The following is a 20,141-nucleotide window of genomic DNA, read 5'->3' on the forward strand; positions in this document are numbered from 1 at the left end:
ACCCGGCACAGCCAGAAGAGGACTGCCACCCCTCATAGCCTGGTTCCTCTCTAGGTTTCTTCCTAGGTTTTGGCCTTTCTAGGGAATTTTTCCTAGCCACCGTGCTTCTACACCTGCATTGCTTGCTGTTTGGGGTTTTAGGCTGGGTTTATGTACAGCACTTTGAGATATCAGCTGATGTAAGAAGGGCTTTATGAATAAATTTGATTTGATTATAATAATGAGATGCATGCACCAATCCAAAGAAAGGATAGGCGGGAGCTAGACAGCCCTGCGTGCCCGTTTTGTGTTCTCCTTCATTGTTAGGGTGGAGAGACGCGTATCTTGTCAATATATCCATCATTTTTCCTTCAACTCACCCTGTAACCGAACCAGCAATATATTTCGTCTGACCAGCAACATAGCACAGCAAACTTTAGTTCCTAGCTGAAGGGTGATCCCCCCCCCCCCCCCCCCACCCCATAGTGCTACGTTCAGCTTACGATAAATGACTCTACATTAAATTAACATTTGAATTTATAATAAAGTTTTTTATGTTCTTAAAACATACAACTTGTTTCCTGGTTGTGTTTAGGCTACAGTATGAACAATCACACACTAAGAGTTCACAGTTGTTCAGGAATATAATAATGTATTGTTCCTAGTAAGATAAACTCTTATGAAATACAGATAGAAATAGATAATAGGGTCTGAAATGATCAGTTGGAATAATTGGCATTGATCTGATCAAAACGGTGGCATTTCTTCCGTTAAAGTGACTGAGGTATCCTAGTTGTGTGGGTCAGTGATCCCCGTTTAGTCCGGACAGTAGTAGTCTTCTCTTCTTCCTCGGTCACCTGGGCTTTATTCTGGATTGTCATTCCCAAAACCTCTTCTATGTCCCTAATTAGGCCCTGCAGGTAACACAAGGGAACAGGCTTTACATCATCACTAACAAACACGCTGTCTATAACTTTACCAGTCACAACTCCGGGTTCAATTTAAATTCCAGTCAGTTCAGAAACTAAAGCAAATTTCTATTCCACGTGTTCCTTATTGAAGAGATTTTTGAATTTTTGGACTTCCTGAACCACTAATAAATTGTTCATCGAGTCATAATACGACGCTAATATCACACATCGGCTGTAACTTCTTTTTTTTGGAGATCGTTAGGTCATGAACAGTGTACATTAAAGTTAGTCTCTCCCTGCAGATCATTAGGTCATTAACAGTGTACCTTAAAGTTAGTCTCTCCCTGCATGGTGGCAGATCGTTAGGTCATTAACAGTGTACCTTAAAGTTAGTCTCTCCCTGCATGGTGGCAGATCGTTAGCAGTCATTAACAGTGTACCTTAAAGTTAGTCTCTCCCTGCATGGTGGCAGATCGTTAGGTCATGAACAGTGTACCTTAAAGTTAGTCTCTCCCTGCATGTTGGCAGATCGTTAGGTCATTAACAGTGTACCTTAAAGTTAGTCTCTCCCTGCATGTTGGGAGCTGATATCTCCTGATGGATGATGGACAGGTTACGAGCAAAGGTCATCAGGGCTCCCTGGAGGTCGTCACCGACGGTTCTGTTAACGACACAACGGACAAAACCACTTTACTAACGATCCCCGACCGCGAGAAAAAAAAACGTCAACACGTTTGGCTTGTCGTGTGTGTTTTCAAGTGTTATTAGTCGTATGTATGTGGATAATATACTGTCCAATGAAATGCTTACTGGCAGGTTCCTTCTGGACAATACAACAACAATAATAACTAATACAAGATGACCAACATAAAGTAAATGGCTCAGCAGAATCTAATAAACATTTTAATTTTTTTAACATTTTAACATTTTAATAATACAGGAAGACACAATTTATACAATATTTACATGTGTTTTGGGGATGGAGGGATTGTGGGGGGGGCAAGTTTTATTGACTGTATGTTTTGTTTATTCCATGTGTAACTCTGTGTTGTTGTTTGTGTCGAATTGCTTTGCTTTATCTTGGCCAGGTCACAGTTGTAAATGAGAACTTGTTCACAACTAGCCTACCTGGTTAAATAAAGGTGAACTGGTCTACCTGGTTAAATAAAGGTGAACTGGCCTACCTGGTTAAATGAAGGTGAACTGGCCTACCTGGTTAAATAAAGGTGAAAAGGCCTACCTGGTTAAATAAAGGTGAACTGGCCTACCTGGTTAAATAAAGGTGAACTGGCCTACCTGGTTAAATAAAGGTGAAAAGGCCTACCTGGTTAAATAAAGGTGAACTGGTCTACCTGGTTAAATAAAGGTGAAAAGGCCTACCTGGTTAAATAAAGGTGAACTGGTCTACCTGGTTAAATAAAGGTGAACTGGCCTACCTGGTTAAATAAAGGTGAACTGGTCTACCTGGTTAAATAAAGGTGAACTGGTCTACCTGGTTAAATAAAGGTGAACTGGCCGACCTGGTTAAATAAAGGTGAACTGGTCTACCTGGTTAAATAAAGGTGAACTGGTCTACCTGGTTAAATAAAGGTGAACTGGTCTACCTGGTTAAATGAAGGTGAACTGGCCTACCTGGTTAAATAAAGGTGAACTGGCCTACCTGGTTAAATAAAGGTGAACTGGCCGACCTGGTTAAATAAAGGTGAACTGGCCTACCTGGTTAAATAAAGGTGAACTGGCCGACCTGGTTAAATAAAGGTGAACTGATCTACCTGGTTAAATAAAGGTGAACTGGCCTACCTGGTTAAATAAAGGTGAACTGGCCTACCTGGTTAAATAAAGGTGAAAAGGCCTACCTGGTTAAATAAAGGTGAAAAGGCCTACCTGGTTAAATAAAGGTGAACTGGTCTACCTGGTTAAATAAAGGTGAACTGGCCTACCTGGTTAAATAAAGGTGAAAAGGCCTACCTGGTTAAATAAAGGTGAAAAGGCCTACCTGGTTAAATAAAGGTGAACTGGCCTACCTGGTTAAATAAAGGTGAAAAGGCCTACCTGGTTAAATAAAGGTGAAAAGGCCTACCTGGTTAAATAAAGGTGAAAAGGCCTACCTGGTTAAATAAAGGTGAAAAGGCCTACCTGGTTAAATAAAGGTGAACTGGCCTACCTGGTTAAATAAAGGTGAACTGGCCTACCTAGTTAAATAAAGGTGAACTGGCCTACCTGGTTAAATAAAGGTGAACTGGCCTACCTAGTTAAATGAAGGTGAACTGGCCTACCTAGTTAAATGAAGGTGAACTGGCCTACCTAGTTAAATGAAGGTGAACTGGCCTACCTGGTTAAATAAAGGTGAACTGGCCTACCTAGTTAAATAAAGGTGAACTGGCCTACCTGGTTAAATAAAGGTGAACTGGCCTACCTAGTTAAATGAAGGTGAACTGGCCTACCTGGTTAAATAAAGGTGAACTGGCCTACCTGGTTAAATAAAGGTGATCTGGTCTACCTGGTTAAATAAAGGTGAACTGGCCTACCTGGTTAAATAAAGGTGAACTGGACTACCTGGTTAAATAAAGGTGAACTGGCCTACCTGGTTAAATAAAGGTGAAAAGGCCGACCTGGTTAAATAAAGGTGAACTGGCCTACCTGGTTAATTAAAGGTGAACTGGCCTACCTGGTTAAATAAAGGTGAACTGGACTACCTGGTTAAATAAAGGTGAACTGGCCTACCTGGTTAAATAAAGGTGAACTAGCCTACCTGGTTAAATAAAGGTGAACTAAACTACCTGGTTAAATAAAGGTGAACTGGCCTACCTGGTTAAATAAAGGTGAACTGGACTACCTGGGTAAATAAAGGTGAACTGGCCTACCTGGTTAAATAAAGGTGAACTAGCCTACCTGGTTAAATAAAGGTGAACTAGCCTACCTGGTTAAATAAAGGTGAACTGGCCTACCTGGTTAAATAAAGGTGAACTGGCCTACCTGGTTAAATAAAGGTGAACTGGCCTACCTGGTTAAATAAAGGTGATCCTTCCTACCTGGTTAAATAAAGGTGATCTGGTCTACCTGGTTAAAAAAGGTGAACTGGCCTACCTGGTTAAATAAAGGTGAACTGACCTACCTGGTTAAATAAAGGTGAACTGGCCGACCTGGTTAAATGAAGGTGAACTGGTCTACCTGGTTAAATAAAGGTGAACTGGCCTACCTGGTTAAATAAAGGTGAACTGACCTACCTGGTTAAATAAAGGTGAACTGACCTACCTGGTTAAATAAAGGTGATCTGACCTACCTGGTTAATTAAAGGTGATCTGACCTACCTGGTTAAATAAAGGTGAACTGGCCTACCTGGTTAAATAAAGGTGATCTGGACTACCTGGTTAAATAAAGGTGAACTGGCCTACCTGGTTAAATAAAGGTGAACTGGCCTACCTGGTTAAATAAAGGTGAACTGACCTACCTGGTTAAATAAAGGTGAACTGGCCTACCTGGTTAAATAAAGGTGAACTGGCCTACTTGGTTAAATAAAGGTGAACTGGACTACCTGGTTAAATAAAGGTGAACTGGCCGACCTGGTTAAATAAAGGTGTATAAACGGAGCAATATTTATCAATCATAATAAGAGTCTGGTAGCAACAGTTGTGATGTGTGTGTGTGTGTGTGTGTGGGTGTGTGTGTGTGTGTGTAAGTTGAGTGCATGTGGTCTAAGGTGTAGAGAATCAGTGCAGGTGGTCAGTCCTGTTATAATTGTTCATCAGTCTGATGAGAGCATCCTGACTGGTCGCGATGGTGCAGCTGTAGAACCTACTGAGGCATGCCAAATCTTTTCAGTCTCCTGAGGGGGATGAGGCGTTGTCGTGCCCTCTTCACAACCATGCAGGGTGTGTTTGGACCATGATAAATCTTTAGTGATGTGGACACAGAGGAATTTGAAGCTCTCGACCTGCTCCACTACAGCCCCGTCGATGTGAATGGGGGCGTGTCCTGGCACCACGCTGCCAGTTCTCTGACCTCCTCCCTATAGGCTGTCTCATCGTTGTCGGTGATCAGGACTACCACCGTCGTGTCATCATCAAACTTAATGATGGTGTTGGAGTCGTGCGCAGCCACACAGTCGTGGGTGAACAGGGCGTACAGGAGGGGACTGAGCACACACCCCTGAGGAGCTCCAGTGTTGAGGATCAGCGTGGCAGATGTGTTGTTGTTTACCCTCACCACCTGGGGGGGGGGGCGTCCCGTCAGGAAGTCCAGGATCCAGTTGCAGAGGGAGGTGTTTAGTCCCAGGGTCCTTAGCTTAGTGATATGATTGGAGGGCACTATGGTGTTGAACACTGAGCTGTAGTCAATGAACAGCATTCTCACGTAGGTGTTCCTTTTGTCCAGGTGGGTGAGGGCTAGGCTTGGGCGGTATGCAGAATGTCATACCTTCAAACCGACCTTGTGCCATCCTGGGAAACGGTAATACCGGCACTGAACACAAGGGGGGGGGGGGGGGGGGCGCTATTTTCTAACCCCACTGAGCCTCTGTAATTCGATTGTTAGCAACGCTAACAAGTACATGTATAATCTCATAGCGAATGCTAGCTAAATGCTATACAAGCTCTTGCAGGACAGTTATAAAAGTAACTCACAGTTTGCCGCACAAAACAAATGATAGCCAGTAGAGCTCTTTATCCAGGAGGGTATTCTCTGCTGTTACCAAGAGAAGCTTGATTTTACAAAAAGCTAACCACTTAGCTAGATAGATAACTAGCTACTGAGTTAGCAAACCAAATGCACAACAGAGCATATAGCACATTTTAGTCAATTAAACGATAAGATACTGTATCTGGCTGGCAAACATTTACAAACACACCTGCATTGCTTGCTGTTCGGGGTTTTAGGCTGGGTTTCTGTACAGCACTTCGAGATATTAGCTGATGTACGAAGGGCTATATAAAATAAACTTGATTGATTGATTGATTGATTGATTTAGTTGTGAATTCCATACTGTGTCGCTATACTCCAAAAGGGTTCTTTGGCTGTTCCCATAGGAGAACCGTTTTTTAAAATTAAAATGTATTTATTTTTTGATGATCTGAAACATACAATATACTTGCAGTGAAGCCGCTCAACAACCACACCATACCAGTCATCCAACAGACTCCCATTCAGAGAGACACACAGAAGCTGTCTATCGTTGTCTCTGATTGGGGATCATACTTAGGCAGCCTTTTTTCCACCTGTAGTTTGTGGGATCTTGTTTTTGGTACTGTGCTGTTTAGCCCTACTAGACGTTACGTTTTGTTTTTGTTGTTTTTTTCGGTGTTCATTTAATAAATTAAAATGTACGCATACCACGCTGCACCTTGGTCCAATCCTTCCATCAACGATCGTAACAGTGGCAAGAATTCTATATAATAATTTTAGCTGAAAACGCAAGATTCAAGACTTCGTGGTTGTTTTATATGTCAACTCATACGCCCTGTACCATGGAATAGGTACATCAAAATTCTCATCCCAACAATTTTGCAATCTGTATGGCACAGGAGAATGGTTTTTGGTTCCAGGTAGAACCTTTTTTGGTTCCAGCTAAAACCCTTTTTGGTTCCAGCTAGAACCCTTTTTGGTTCCAGGTAGAACCCTTTTTGGTTCCAGGTAGAACCCTTTTTGGTTCCAGGTAGAACCCTTTTTGGTTCCAGGTAGAACCCTTTTTGGTTCCAGCTAGAACCCTTTTTGGTTCCAGGTAGAACCCTTTTTGGTTCCAGGTAGAACCCTTTTTGGTTCCAGGTAGAACCCTTTTTGGTTCCAGCTAGAACCCTTTTTGGTTTTAGGTAGATCAATTTTGGGTTCAATGTAAAACCCTCTATGGAAAGGATTCTACAAGGAACCCAAAATGATTCTACTTGGAACCAAAAGTGTTATTCCTGGAACCAACAAGGGTTCTTCAAAGGGTTCTCCTACGGGGACAGCCAAAAAACCCTTTTAGGTTCTAGACAGCACCTATTTTTTAAAGAGAGTGTAGATCACCAGGCACGTGCTGCACAACAGTGAGTGACTCAGAAGGCTCCGGTCTCTCGTCGTTGTGTCCTTGTAAACAAGCATGTGACTGGGGACTAACGGTAAGCTTCATAATGAAAAATGATGTGGCAAGTGAAATGAAGAATGCGATCTGCTTTATCTCCTAAGAATTGCACAAGTTGACTACAGGTACTGTATTTACTTAAAAAGTAGCTACAAATATATATATTTTTTTAAAACATCAAAGAAATAGATTCAACGGTATTGAAAAACCGTCCCGTGGCTATGTGTGTACGTGCGTGCGTGCGTCGGCGGGGAGCGGCGGGGGAGTATCAGTGGGCCGGTTTGGGTTAAAGTCCACTCCAGGGACGTTTTTTAGACCCAGTCCATCCCTGCCTACAGTCATCAGCTACTGTAGGGTCGTCAGCGGTGTGTGTGTGTGTGTGTGTGTGTGTGTGTGTGTGTGTGTGTGTGTGTGTGTGTGTGTGTGTGTGTGTGTGTGTGTGTGTGTGTGTGTGTGTGTGTGTGTGTGTGTGTGTGTGTCGAGCTGTATCCTCACAACAAGCTGAGTTGATCCCCAGTCGTTGGGGAGAGATGTGGTGAACAGACAAGAGTTCAACAGCATGTAAGCCACAGGATTGGTGTGATTCGATACAGTATCTTCAATAACCCAGTCCATACAAACTGCTGAGGATTTCCATTTACTAAACCAAACAGGGAGAGGCTAATCCTTTAAAGGAATACGGTGTGTCTTCAGTTCTCTCTTATTCAGTTAAAACTCTCTGTTCTCTCTCTTATTCAGTTAAAACTCTCAGTTCTCTCTTATTCAGTTAAAACTCTCTGTTCTCTCTTATTCAGTTAAAACTCTCAGTTCTCTCTTATTCAGTTAAAACTCTCTGTTCTCTCTCTCATTCAGTTAAAACTCTCTATTCTCTCTTATTCAGTTAAAACTCTCTGTTCTCTCTTATTCAGTTAAAACTCTCTGTTCTCTCTTATTCAGTTAAAACTCTCTGTTCTCTCTTATTCAGTTAAAACTCTCTGTTCTCTCTCTTATTCAGTTAAAACTCTCTGTTCTCTCTCTTATTCAGTTAAAACTCTCTGTTCTCTCTCATTCATTTGAACAGAACAGGTTCAAGTGAACCCAAAAGGCCTTGTGTGTTTAGTGTGTGTTTTAGTGTGTGTTTAGTGTGTTCACGTCAAGATACTCACACCATCCCCAGACTGTATCTCTCACAGCTGTCATGCAGAACAAAGACAGTGCCTTGCTTTTCCTACAACACAGACGATAATACACAGAGTATATTTTAACAAACGTGCTTCTACACCTGCATTGCTTTCTGTTTGGGGGGTTTTAGGCTGGGTTTCTGTACAGCACTTTGAGACATCTGCTGATGTAAGAAGGGCTATATAAATACATTTGATTTTATATATTCATTTTCTAACTATCATTAAAACGTTAACTACAATTTTAGTTTAACTTTTTAATTTGTTCAGAGGTGCCATTGTAAAAAACAACAACACTATATTGTTATTTGCCAGTGTTATACTGAGACAACGCCGTACCTTGATGTCGAAGCCGATGCCTTGAGCCTTGCACATCTGGAAGAAGACGCTATAGTGCACCATGGACAGGTTGGTGTGGAGCAGCCGGCTCCCCAGGACCGCATAACGACTGGCCACCGCTGGGAGCTGTAGAGAGAAACATTACCACTACTAGTACTACTGTACCATTATTAGAAGTATTAACAAGAAACGAAGATGAAACCACAGAGACAGACGCTGTAAAGAGATAGCAACATTTAAAAGGAAAATGACCTGCATTGAAAAGGTTCAGAAGAGTGAAAGAAGTCAGAGAGACAGATTGTGGAAGAGGTAAACAGGAAGTATATAGACTGGTGATTGTGGAAGAGGTAAACAGGAAGTATATAGACTGGTGATTGTGGAAGAGGTAAACAGGAAGTATATAGACTGGTGATTGTGGAAGAGGTAAACAGGAAGTATATAGACTGGTGATTGTGGAAGAGGTAAACAGGAAGTATATAGCCTGGTGATTGTGGAAGAGGTAAACAGGAAGTATATAGACTGGTGATTGTGGAAGAGGTAAACAGGAAGTATATAGCCTGGTGATTGTGGAAGAGGTAAACAGGGAGTATATAGACTGGTGATTGTGGAAGAGGTAAACAGGAAGTATATAGACTGGTGATTGTGGAAGAGGTAAACAGGAAGTATAGCCTGGTGATTGTGGAAGAGGTAAACAGGAAGTATAGCCTGGTGATTGTGGAAGAGGTAAACAGGAAGTATATAGCCTGGTGATTGTGGAAGAGGTAAACAGGAAGTATATAGCCTGGTGGGCAGATGCTGTATTATTGCATTATAACTCCTATTTGGTTTTGAAGGTCCACTTTGGCCATGAAAAACGGTCCAACTCGGACCACCTTTCGAAATGTTCAAACAGAATGGGCTGTGCCTTTGGTGGTTCGTCGATGTGTCATTCTGGTCATGCGCGCAGACACCTAGGTAGCTAGTAAGCTACGTCACATCAACACATACTGCAAGAATTACTGGCTAGCTACAGTGGCTAGCTTAACTAACAAACTAGCTACGTCACATCAACACATACTGGAGGAGTTAGCTAAGCTAGCCACTGTAGCTAGCCAGTAACTCCTCCATTATGTGTTGATGTGATGTAGCTAGTTTGTTAGCTAAGTTAGCCACTGTAGCTAGCCAGTAACTCCTCCAGTATGTGTTGTTGTGATGTAGCTAGTTTGTTAGCTAAGCTAGCCACTGTAGCTAGCCAGTAACTCCTCCAGTATGTGTTGATGTGATGTAGCTAGTTTGTTAGCTAAGTTAGCCACTGTAGCTAGTAAGTAACTCCTCCATTATGTGTTGATGTGATGTAGCTAGTTTGTTAGCTAAGCTAGCCACTGTAGCTAGCCAGTAACTCCTCCAGTATGTGTTGATGTGATGTAGCTAGTTCGTTAGCTAAGCTAGCCACTGTAGCTAGCCAGTAACTCCTCCAGTATGTGTTGATGTGATGTAGCTAGTTTGTTAGCTAAGTTAGCCACTGTAGCTAGTAAGTAACTCCTCCATTATGTGTTGATGTGATGTAGCTAGTTCGTTAGCTAAGCTAGCCACTGTAGCTAGCCAGTAACTCCTCCATTATGTGTTGATGTGATGTAGCTAGTTCGTTAGCTAAGCTAGCCACTGAAGCTAGCCAGTAACTCCTCCAGTATGTGTTGATGTCATTTCACAGGATTTGTTTTGGGACGGAAGTTGTAGAGATCGGTAAGCAATGGCACTTCAGTAGTCAAATATCTTATTCATCCCCCTGGTGTTTTGGCCCAAATTCAACCTTTAACATTAGCATCAATACTGTGCTTCTGAGAGTTCAGTAATCTCAGTTTAGGGTTTGGAATTTTAATGGGGCATAATGTTGACCCTATTGGCCAGGGGTGTGGGGCATAATGTTGACCCTATTGGTCGGGGGTGTGGGGCATAATGTTGACCCTATTGGCCAGGGGTGTGTGGTATAATGTTGACCCTATTGGCCAGGGGTGTGTGGTATAATGTTGACCCTATTGGCCAGGGGGGTGTGGTATAATGTTGACCCTATTGGTCGGGGGGGTGTGGCATAATGTTGACCCTATTGGCCAGGGGTGTGTGGCATAATGTTGACCCTATTGGCCAGGGGTGTGTGGTATAATGTTGACCCTATTGGTCGGGGGTGTGTGGCATAATGTTGACCCTATTGGCCAGGGGTGTGTGGTATAATGTTGACCCTATTGGCCAGGGGTGTGTGGTATAATGTTGACCCTATTGGCCAGGGGGGTGTGGTATAATGTTGACCCTATTGGCCAGGGGTGTGTGGTATAATGTTGACCCTATTGGCCAGGGGGGTGTGGTATAATGTTGACCCTATTGGTCGGGGGGGTGTGGCATAATGTTGACCCTATTGGCCAGGGGTGTGTGGCATAATGTTGACCCTATTGGCCGGGGGGGGGGCATAATGTTGACCCTATTGGTCGGGGGTGGGGCATAATGTTGACCCTATTGGCCAGGGGGGGGGGGGGGGGGGGCATAATGTTGACCCTATTGGCCAGGGGGGTGGGGCATAATGTTGACCCTATTGGCCAGGGGTGTGGGGCATAATGTTGACCCTATTGGCCAGGGGGGTGTGGTATAATGTTGACCCTATTGGCCAGGGGTGTGTGGCATAATGTTGACCCTATTGGCCAGGGGGGGGGGGGGCATAATGTTGACCCTATTGGCCAGGGGGGGGGGGGGGGGGTGTGGTATAATGTTGACCCTATTGGCCAGGGGTGTGTGGTATAATGTTGACCCTATTGGCCAGGGGTGTGTGGTATAATGTTGACCCTATTGGCCAGGGGTGTGTGGTATAATGTTGACCCTATTGGCCAGGGGTGTGTGGTATAATGTTGACCCTATTGGCCAGGGGTGTGGGGCATAATGTTGACCCTATTGGCCAGGGGTGTGGTATAATGTTGACCCTATTGGCCAGGGGTGTGGTATAATGTTGACCCTATTGGCCAGGGGTGTGTGGCATAATGTTGACCCTATTGGCCAGGGGTGTGGGGTATAATGTTGACCCTATTGGCCAGGGGGGTGTGGGGCATAATGTTGACCCTATTGGCCAGGGGTGTGGTATAATGTTGACCCTATTGGCCAGGGGGGTGTGGCATAATGTTGACCCTATTGGCCAGGGGTGTGGTATAATGTGGACCCTATTGGCCAGGGGGGTGTGTGGCACATCACCTCATTATTATGGGGCATCATGTTGAATTACATTCTGGGTTAGAGTTTAATTGTCATGGAGCATTGTGGTGCCCGTGTGGATGGAGGAGAAGTCACTGAAGTTCCCTACACATGTCCTTAGGGTCATACAGTGTTGAGGTCGGGCAGTATACTGTGTGATTTGTAATAACGGTGTTGGGGGAGTAAGTGTGATTAGCGAACATGATGAGCGCTGGGCAGCAAAGGGGGCACATGGGGGGTTAACTGTTAGGCCTTCCATAATTAATTGGGAGGGAGGAACAAATGAATGTTTGAAAAGACATACCAGGTCACTGACATATGATGCCAGATACAAGATACAGTTGATACAGTATCATGACTCCCAATAGTCTCCATTTGACTTTTGGGATAGAAAACATAATTGGAATAGTGAGGAAAAAGTATACAAATAAAATGGCTAGAAAGGCCAAAGCCACTAAAAAGCACAGCAATTTGTCTGAATTTATCATAGTTCTATGTCATTCTATGTCTATGTCATTATTATAGTCTTCATTTTACTTTTGGGATAGAAAACATCATTAGAATAGTGAGACAAAAGTATAGAAATAAAATGGCTAGAAAGGCCAAAGCCACTAAAAAGCACAGCAATTTGTCTGAATTTATCATAGTTATATGTCATTCTATGTCTATGTCATTATTATAGTCTTAATTTTACTTTTGGGATAGAAAACATCATTAGAATAGTGAGACAAAAGTATAGAAATAAAATGGCTAGAAAGGCCAAAGCCTCTAAAAGCACAGTAATTTGTCTGAATTTATCATAGTTCTATGTCATTCTATGTCTATGTCATTATTATAGTGTTCATTTTACTTTTGGGATAGAAAACATCATTAGAATAGTGAGGCAAAAGTATAGAAATAAAATGACTAGAAAGGCCAAAGCCTCTAAAAGCACAGCAATTTGTCTGAATTTATCATTCTAGTTCTATGTCATTATATTTGTATGGGCAAACACAAAATAAATAGCACAATACTTATATCCAGAAAAGTAATTACGTAGAAAGAAGAGACAGTGTGTCCTATGTAAAGTCAACACTAGAAAGGTTAAATAGTTAACACAGTCAGGGTTTAGAGGGATCCTAGACGGTTGCAAAGAGAGAGGGGACGCTAGCAGAAGAGAGGCAGCAGGACTAAAAGCCCCCTGTCTACTTCAGGGACCCAGCAGCAGGACTAAAAGCCCCCTGTCTACTTCAGGGACCCAGCAGCAGGACTAAAAGCTCCCTGTCTGTTTCAGAGACCCAGCTTCAGGACTAAAATCCCCCTGTCTACTTCAGAGACCCAGCTTCAGGACTAAAAGCCCCTGTCTACTTCAGAGACCCAGCTTCAGGACTAAAAGCCCCCTGTCTACTTCAGAGACCCAGCTTCAGGACTAAAAGCCCCTGTCTACTTCAGAGACCCAGCTTCAGGACTAAAAGCCCCCTGTCTACTTCAGAGACCCAGCTTCAGGACTTAAAGCCCCCTGTCTACTTCAGAGACCCAGCTTCAGGACTAAAAGCCCCTGTCTACTTCAGAGACCCAGCTTCAGGACTAAAATCCCCCTGTTCTGCTTCAGAGACCCAGCTTCAGGACTAAAATCCCCCTGTCTACTTCAGAGACCCAGCTTCAGGACTAAAATCCCCCTATTCTACTTCAGAGACCCAGCTTCAGGACTAAAAGCCCCCTGTCTGCTTCAGAGACCCAGCTTCAGGACTAAAAGCCCCCTGTCTACTTCAGAGACCCAGCTTCAGGACTAAAAGCCCCCTGTCTACTTCAGAGACCCAGCTTCAGGACTAAAAGCCCCCTGTCTACTTCAGAGACCCAGCTTCAGGACTAAAAGCCCCCTGTCTACTTCAGAGACCCAGCTTCAGGACTAAAAGCCCCCTGTTCTGCTTCAGAGACCCAGCTTCAGGACTAAACTCCTCCTGTCTACTTCAGAGACCCAGCTTCAGGACTAAAAGCCCCCTGTTCTGCTTCAGAGACCCAGCTTCAGGACTAAAATCCCCCTGTTCTGCTTCAGAGACCCAGCTTCAGGACTAAACTCCTCCTGTCTACTTCAGAGACCCAGCTTCAGGACTAAAAGCCCCCTGTCTGCTTCAGAGACCCAGCTTCAGGACTAAAAGCCCCCTGTCTGCTTCAGAGACCCAGCTTCAGGACTAAAATCCCCCTGTCTACTTCAGAGACGCAGCTTCAGGACTAAAAGCCCCCTGTTCTGCTTCAGAGACCCAGCTTCAGGACTAAAAGCCCCCTGTTCTGCTTCAGAGACCCAGCTTCAGGACTAAAAGCCCCCTGTTCTGCTTCAGAGACCCAGCTTCAGGACTAAACTCCTCCTGTCTACTTCAGAGACCCAGCTTCAGGACTAAAAGCCCCCTGTTCTGCTTCAGAGACCCAGCTTCAGCCCATAACTCGTTGTGATGCCCGTGTGCTTCCATTTGTCAGAGCCAGTCTCCTCACACAACAATAAAAGTACGTCTGCCCAGCAGGGATTTAATTGTGTTTGTAATATCCAGTGGTCTCTAATGATAGGCCAGTTCTAAAGACATTATCACGCAGCAGAGCGCAGGGTCGGAGACATATTGCTGTGTTACTGGGGCATCGAGAGAGAGAGACACACACACACACACACACACACACACACACACACACACACACACACACACACACACACACACACACACACACACACACACACACACACACACACACACACACACACACACACTAACAAGCGTAGACTCCTGTGTGTTCCCTCCTAATAAAAGGAGTGTATTGTTTAGAGGCCTGGCTGGCTGATGCACGTCAAGCTGATCTAATGTGGCGCTCTGTTCAGGCACGCACAAACACACACGCACGCACACGCACAAACACACACACACACACACAAACACACACACACACACACACACACACACAAACACACACACACACACGCACAAACACACACACACAAACACACACACACACACACACACACACACACACACACACACACACACACACACACACACACACACACACACACACACACACACACACACACACACACACACCACAGCTTGCATAATGAACACTATATCTATGCATTATTAATGGCTTCATTATCCAGGCTCATCAGTCAAAATGATAATGGATTAATTTAGCAGCTAAGCGCCAATTGGGTCCAGGCCAGAGCAGGGAGGGCGTAATTACAGTATTTAGTTGTATGTAAATAAATAAACATGGATCAATGTGGGTGGATCTTATTGTGACACACTGAGATAATATTCAATGATAGATTTAAGCAATAAGGCCTGAGGCGTGTGATGGTGGTGGAGGAGGAGGTGGAGGGAGTGGAGGAGGTAGTGGAGGTGGTGGAGGAGGATGTGGAGGAGGAGGATGTGGTGGAGGAGGTGGAGGAGGTGGAGGTGGTGAAGGAGGTGGAGGAGGAGGAGGTGGAGGAGGAGGAGGTGGAGGAGGAGGTGGTTGAGGAGGTGGAGGAGGAGGAGGTGGTGGAGGAGGTGGAGGAGGAGGTGGAGGACGAGGTGGAGGAGGAGGTGGTTGAGGAGGTGGAGGAGGAGGAGGTGGTGGAGGAGGTAGTGGAGGAGGAGGAGGAGGAGGAGGTGGTGGAGGAGGAGGTGGAGGTGGAGGAGGTACTGGAGGAGGAGGTGGAGGAGGAGGAGGTAGTGGAGGTGATGGAAGAGGTAGTGGAGGAGGAGGTGGTGGAGGAGGAGGTGGTAGTGGAGGTGATGGAGGAGGTAGTGGAGGAGGAGGTGGAGGAGGAGGAGGAGGATGTGGTGGAGGGAGTGGAGGAGGAGGAGGAGGAGGAGGAGGTGGAGGGGGATGTGGTGGAGGAGGTGGAGGGAGTGGAGGAGGTAGTGGAGGAGGAGGTGGAGGGAGTGGAGGAGGTAGTGGAGGTGATGGAGGAGGTAGTGGAGGAGGAGGTGGTGGAGGAGGATGTGGAGGAGGAGGAGGAGGATGTGGAGGAGGAGGAGGATGTGGAGGAGGTAGTGGAGGAGGAGGAGAAGGTGGATGTGGAGGAGGTAGTGGAGGAGGAGGAGAAGGAGGAGGAGGAGGTGATGGTGGAGGAGGAGGAGGAGGTGGAGGTGATGGTGGAGGAGGAGGTGGAGGGAGTGGAGGAGGAGGAGAATGTGGAGGTGGTGGAGGAGGTGGAGGTAGTGGAGGAGGAGGAGAATGTGGAGGTGGTGGTGGTGAAGGAGGTGGAGGAGGAGGAGGAGGAGGAGGTAGTGGAGGAGGAGGAGAATGTGGAGGTGGTGAAGGAGGTGGAGGAGGAGGAGGAGGAGGAGGAGGTAGTGGAGGAGGAGGAGAATGTGGAGGTGGTGAAGGAGGTGGTGAAGGAGGTGGAGGAGGAGGTGGTGGAGGAGGTAGTGGAGGAGGAGGAGGTGGTGGAGGTGGTGAAGGAGGTGGAGGTGGTGAAGGAGGTGGAGGAGGAGGAGGTAGTGGAGGAGGAGGAGGTAGTGGAGGAGGAGGAGGTGGTGAAGGAGGTGGAGGAGGAGGAGGAGGAGGTGGTGGAGGAGGATGTGGAGGAGATGGAGGAGGTTGTGGAGGAGGTGGAGGAGGTTGTGGAGGAGGTGGAGGAGGTGGGGAAGGAGGATGTGGAGGTGGTGAAGGTAGTGGAGGAGAATGTGATGAGGAGGAGGTTGTGGAGGAGGTGGTGGAGGTGGTGGTGGAGGATGTGGAGGAGGTGGTGGAGGAGGAGGTTGTGGAGGAGGATGTGGAGGAGGTGGAGGAGGTTGTGGAGGTGGTGGAGGAAGTGGGGAAGGAGGATGTGGAGGTGGTGAAGGTAGTGGAGGAGAATGTGATGAGGAGGAGGTTGTGGAGGTGGTGGTGGAGGATGTGGAGGAGGTGGTGGAGGTGGTGGAGGAGGATGTGGAGGAGGTAGTGGAGGAGGTTGTGGAGGAGGTGGTGGAGGAGGATGTGGAGGAGGTAGTGGAGGAGGTTGTGGAGGAGGTGGTGGAGGAGGATGTGGAGGAGGTAGTGGAGGAGGATGTGGAGGAGGTGGTGGAGGAGGTTGTGGAGGAGGTAGTGGAGGAGGTTGTGGAGGAGGTGGTGGAGGAGGATGTGGTTGAGGAGGTGGAGGAGGAGGAGGTGGTGGAGGAGGTAGTGGAGGAGGAGGAGGAGGAGGAGGTGGTGGAGGAGGAGGTGGAGGAGGAGGAGGTAGTGGAGGTGATGGAAGAGGTAGTGGAGGAGGAGGTGGTGGAGGAGGAGGAGGTGGAGGGGGATGTGGTGGAGGAGGTGGAGGGAGTGGAGGAGGTAGTGGAGGAGGAGGTGGAGGGAGTGGAGGAGGTAGTGGAGGTGATGGAGGAGGTAGTGGAGGAGGAGGTGGTGGAGGAGGATGTGGAGGAGGAGGAGGAGGATGTGGAGGAGGAGGAGGATGTGGAGGAGGTAGTGGAGGAGGAGGAGAAGGTGGATGTGGAGGAGGTAGTGGAGGAGGAGGAGAAGGAGGAGGAGGAGGTGATGGTGGAGGAGGAGGAGGAGGTGGAGGTGATGGTGGAGGAGGAGGTGGAGGGAGTGGAGGAGGAGGAGAATGTGGAGGTGGTGGAGGAGGTGGAGGTAGTGGAGGAGGAGGAGAATGTGGAGGTGGTGGTGGTGAAGGAGGTGGAGGAGGAGGAGGAGGAGGAGGTAGTGGAGGAGGAGGAGAATGTGGAGGTGGTGAAGGAGGTGGAGGAGGAGGAGGAGGAGGAGGAGGAGGTAGTGGAGGAGGAGGAGAATGTGGAGGTGGTGAAGGAGGTGGTGAAGGAGGTGGAGGAGGAGGTGGTGGAGGAGGTAGTGGAGGAGGAGGAGGTGGTGGAGGTGGTGAAGGAGGTGGAGGTGGTGAAGGAGGTGGAGGAGGAGGAGGTAGTGGAGGAGGAGGAGGTAGTGGAGGAGGAGGAGGTGGTGAAGGAGGTGGAGGAGGAGGAGGAGGAGGAGGTGGTGGAGGAGGATGTGGAGGAGATGGAGGAGGTTGTGGAGGAGGTGGAGGAGGTTGTGGAGGAGGTGGAGGAGGTGGGGAAGGAGGATGTGGAGGTGGTGAAGGTAGTGGAGGAGAATGTGATGAGGAGGAGGTTGTGGAGGAGGTGGTGGAGGTGGTGGTGGAGGATGTGGAGGAGGTGGTGGAGGAGGAGGTTGTGGAGGAGGATGTGGAGGAGGTGGAGGAGGTTGTGGAGGTGGTGGAGGAGGTGGGGAAGGAGGATGTGGAGGTGGTGAAGGTAGTGGAGGAGAATGTGATGAGGAGGAGGTTGTGGAGGTGGTGGTGGAGGTGGGGGTGGAGGATGTGGAGGAGGTGGTGGAGGTGGTGGAGGAGGATGTGGAGGAGGTAGTGGAGGAGGTTGTGGAGGAGGTGGTGGAGGAGGATGTGGAGGAGGTAGTGGAGGAGGTTGTGGAGGAGGTGGTGGAGGAGGATGTGGAGGAGGTAGTGGAGGAGGATGTGGAGGAGGTGGTGGAGGAGGTTGTGGAGGAGGTAGTGGAGGAGGTTGTGGAGGAGGTAGTGGAGGAGGTTGTGGAGGAGGTGGTGGAGGAGGATGTGGAGGAGGTGGTGGAGGAGGTTGTGGAGGTGGTGGAGGATGTGGAGGTGGTGGAGGAGGATGTGGAGGTAGTGGAGGGAGTGGAGGAGGAGGATGTGGAGGTGGTGAAGGAGGAGGAGGAGTAGGATGTGGTGGAGGAGGTTGTGGAGGTGGTGGAGGAGGTTGTGGAGGTGGTGGAGGAGGTGGTGGTGGAGGGGGATGTGGTGGAGGAGGTGGATGTGGAGGAGGTGGTGGAGGAGGTGTTGGAGGATGTGGTGGTGGTGAGAAGCAGGTTGTTGGTGATGGTGGGGGGGGGGGGGTCATGGGGACATTCTACAGGAAGAAACAGGATTCTAATACATATTGTAAAATCTGAAGATAACAGCGATGAGAAACTAAAGGAAAGCCTACAGCAGTCTCTGTGGATCCTTTGTGGCGCAGGAAGGGCTTGGTGAGGGGGACCTCCAGACGACTGGTCCGACAGTCCAGGCTTCCCCCCGTCATCATGAGCATCAGCTGGGTCATGGCCAACTGGTTACTATAGCTCAGGTCCAGGTCCACTGCCCACACCTAAACAGAACAATAGCTGTTGTCACACCCACATCGCATCACCACTTAGACGCTAAGTCAACGAACTGACATGAAAATAACTAAAATTACTTTTTCTTATCCTAACACCTTTTTAATCGTGGCAATGTTTAGTTTCTATCAGGACCGATGGTGTGTTACTATCAGGACTGATGGTGTGTTACTATCAGGACTGATGGTGTGTTTCTATCAGGACTGATGGTGTGTTACTATCAGGACTGATGGTGTGTTACTATCAGGACTGTGTTTCTATCAGGACTGATGGTGTGTTTCTATCAGGACTGATGGTGTGTTTCTATCAGGACTGATGGTGTGTTTCTATCAGGACTGATGGTGTGCGATGGTGTGTTTCTATCAGGACCGATGGTGTGTTTCTATCAGGACTGATGGTGTGTTTCTATCAGGACCGATGGTGTGTTTCTATCAGGACCGATGGTGTGTTTCTATCAGGACCGATGGTGTGTTTCTATCAGGACCGATAGTGTGTTTCTATCAGGACTGATGGTGTGTTTCTATCAGGACTGATGGTGTGTTTCTATCAGGACCGATGGTGTGTTTCTATCAGGACCGATGGTGTGTTTCTATCAGGACCGATGGTGTGTTTCTATCAGGACCGATGGTGTGTTTCTATCAGGACTGATGGTGTGTTTCTATCAGGACCGATAGTGTGTTTCTATCAGGACCGATGGTGTGTTTCTATCAGGACCGATGGTGTGTTTCTATCAGGACCGATGGTGTGTTTCTATCAGGACCGATGGTGTGTTTCTATCAGGACCGATGGTGTGTTTCTATCAGGACCGATGGTGTGTTTCTATCAGGACCGATGGTGTGTTACTATCAGGACTGATGGTGTGTTTCTATCAGGACCGATAGTGTGTTTCTATCAGGACCGATGGTGTGTTTCTATCAGGACCGATGGTGTGTTTCTATCAGGACCGATGGTGTGTTTCTATCAGGACCGATGGTGTGTTTCTATCAGGACCGATGGTGTGTTTCTATCAGGACCGATGGTGTGTTTCTATCAGGACTGATGGTGTGCAGGCTTTTTAGTACTTTCTGCACATCAAGATTAAATGACTGGTTTAATATAAAAACCAACAAGCATTAATAGTATATATATCAGTTATATATAGACAGATATAGATATAGATAGATATAATTAAATAGATATTGATAGATATAGATATATATATATATATAGATAGATAGATATAGATTTATATATATATATTATTATATAGATATATATATAGATAGATATATATATGGCTATAGATATATATAGATATATATAGATATCATTATATAGATAGATATTATTATATAGATATATATATATATATAGATATAGATATATAGATAGATATATAGATAGATATAGATATAAATAGATATATATAGATAT

General features: G+C 46.6%; 1 protein-coding gene across 2 annotated transcripts; it reads right to left on the reverse strand.

Annotated features, from left to right (window-relative positions):
* Positions 1 to 472: 472 nt before the first annotated feature.
* LOC129847452 (IQ motif-containing protein H-like) lies at positions 473 to 19,848 on the reverse strand. Of its 2 annotated transcripts, none has more exons than XM_055915244.1 (5): positions 18,560 to 19,846; positions 8,445 to 8,570; positions 8,091 to 8,152; positions 1,443 to 1,551; positions 473 to 893 (listed from the first exon to the last, which is right to left on the reverse strand). In XM_055915244.1, the coding sequence occupies exons 1-5, from the start codon at positions 18,671 to 18,673 to the stop codon at positions 750 to 752; spliced, it is 555 nt and encodes a 184-aa protein (XP_055771219.1). In that variant the 5' UTR covers positions 18,674 to 19,846; the 3' UTR covers positions 473 to 749. The 2 variants fall into 2 exon arrangements, 1 of the variants encoding a protein (XP_055771219.1); XR_008758427.1 differs by having other exon boundaries at positions 806 to 893; positions 1,217 to 1,551; positions 18,560 to 19,848.
* Positions 19,849 to 20,141: the final 293 nt, after the last annotated feature.

The sequence above is a fragment of the Salvelinus fontinalis genome, unplaced genomic scaffold (assembly GCF_029448725.1).
Source record: "Salvelinus fontinalis isolate EN_2023a unplaced genomic scaffold, ASM2944872v1 scaffold_0849, whole genome shotgun sequence".
In the NCBI taxonomy this organism is placed as follows: domain Eukaryota; kingdom Metazoa; phylum Chordata; class Actinopteri; order Salmoniformes; family Salmonidae; genus Salvelinus; species Salvelinus fontinalis.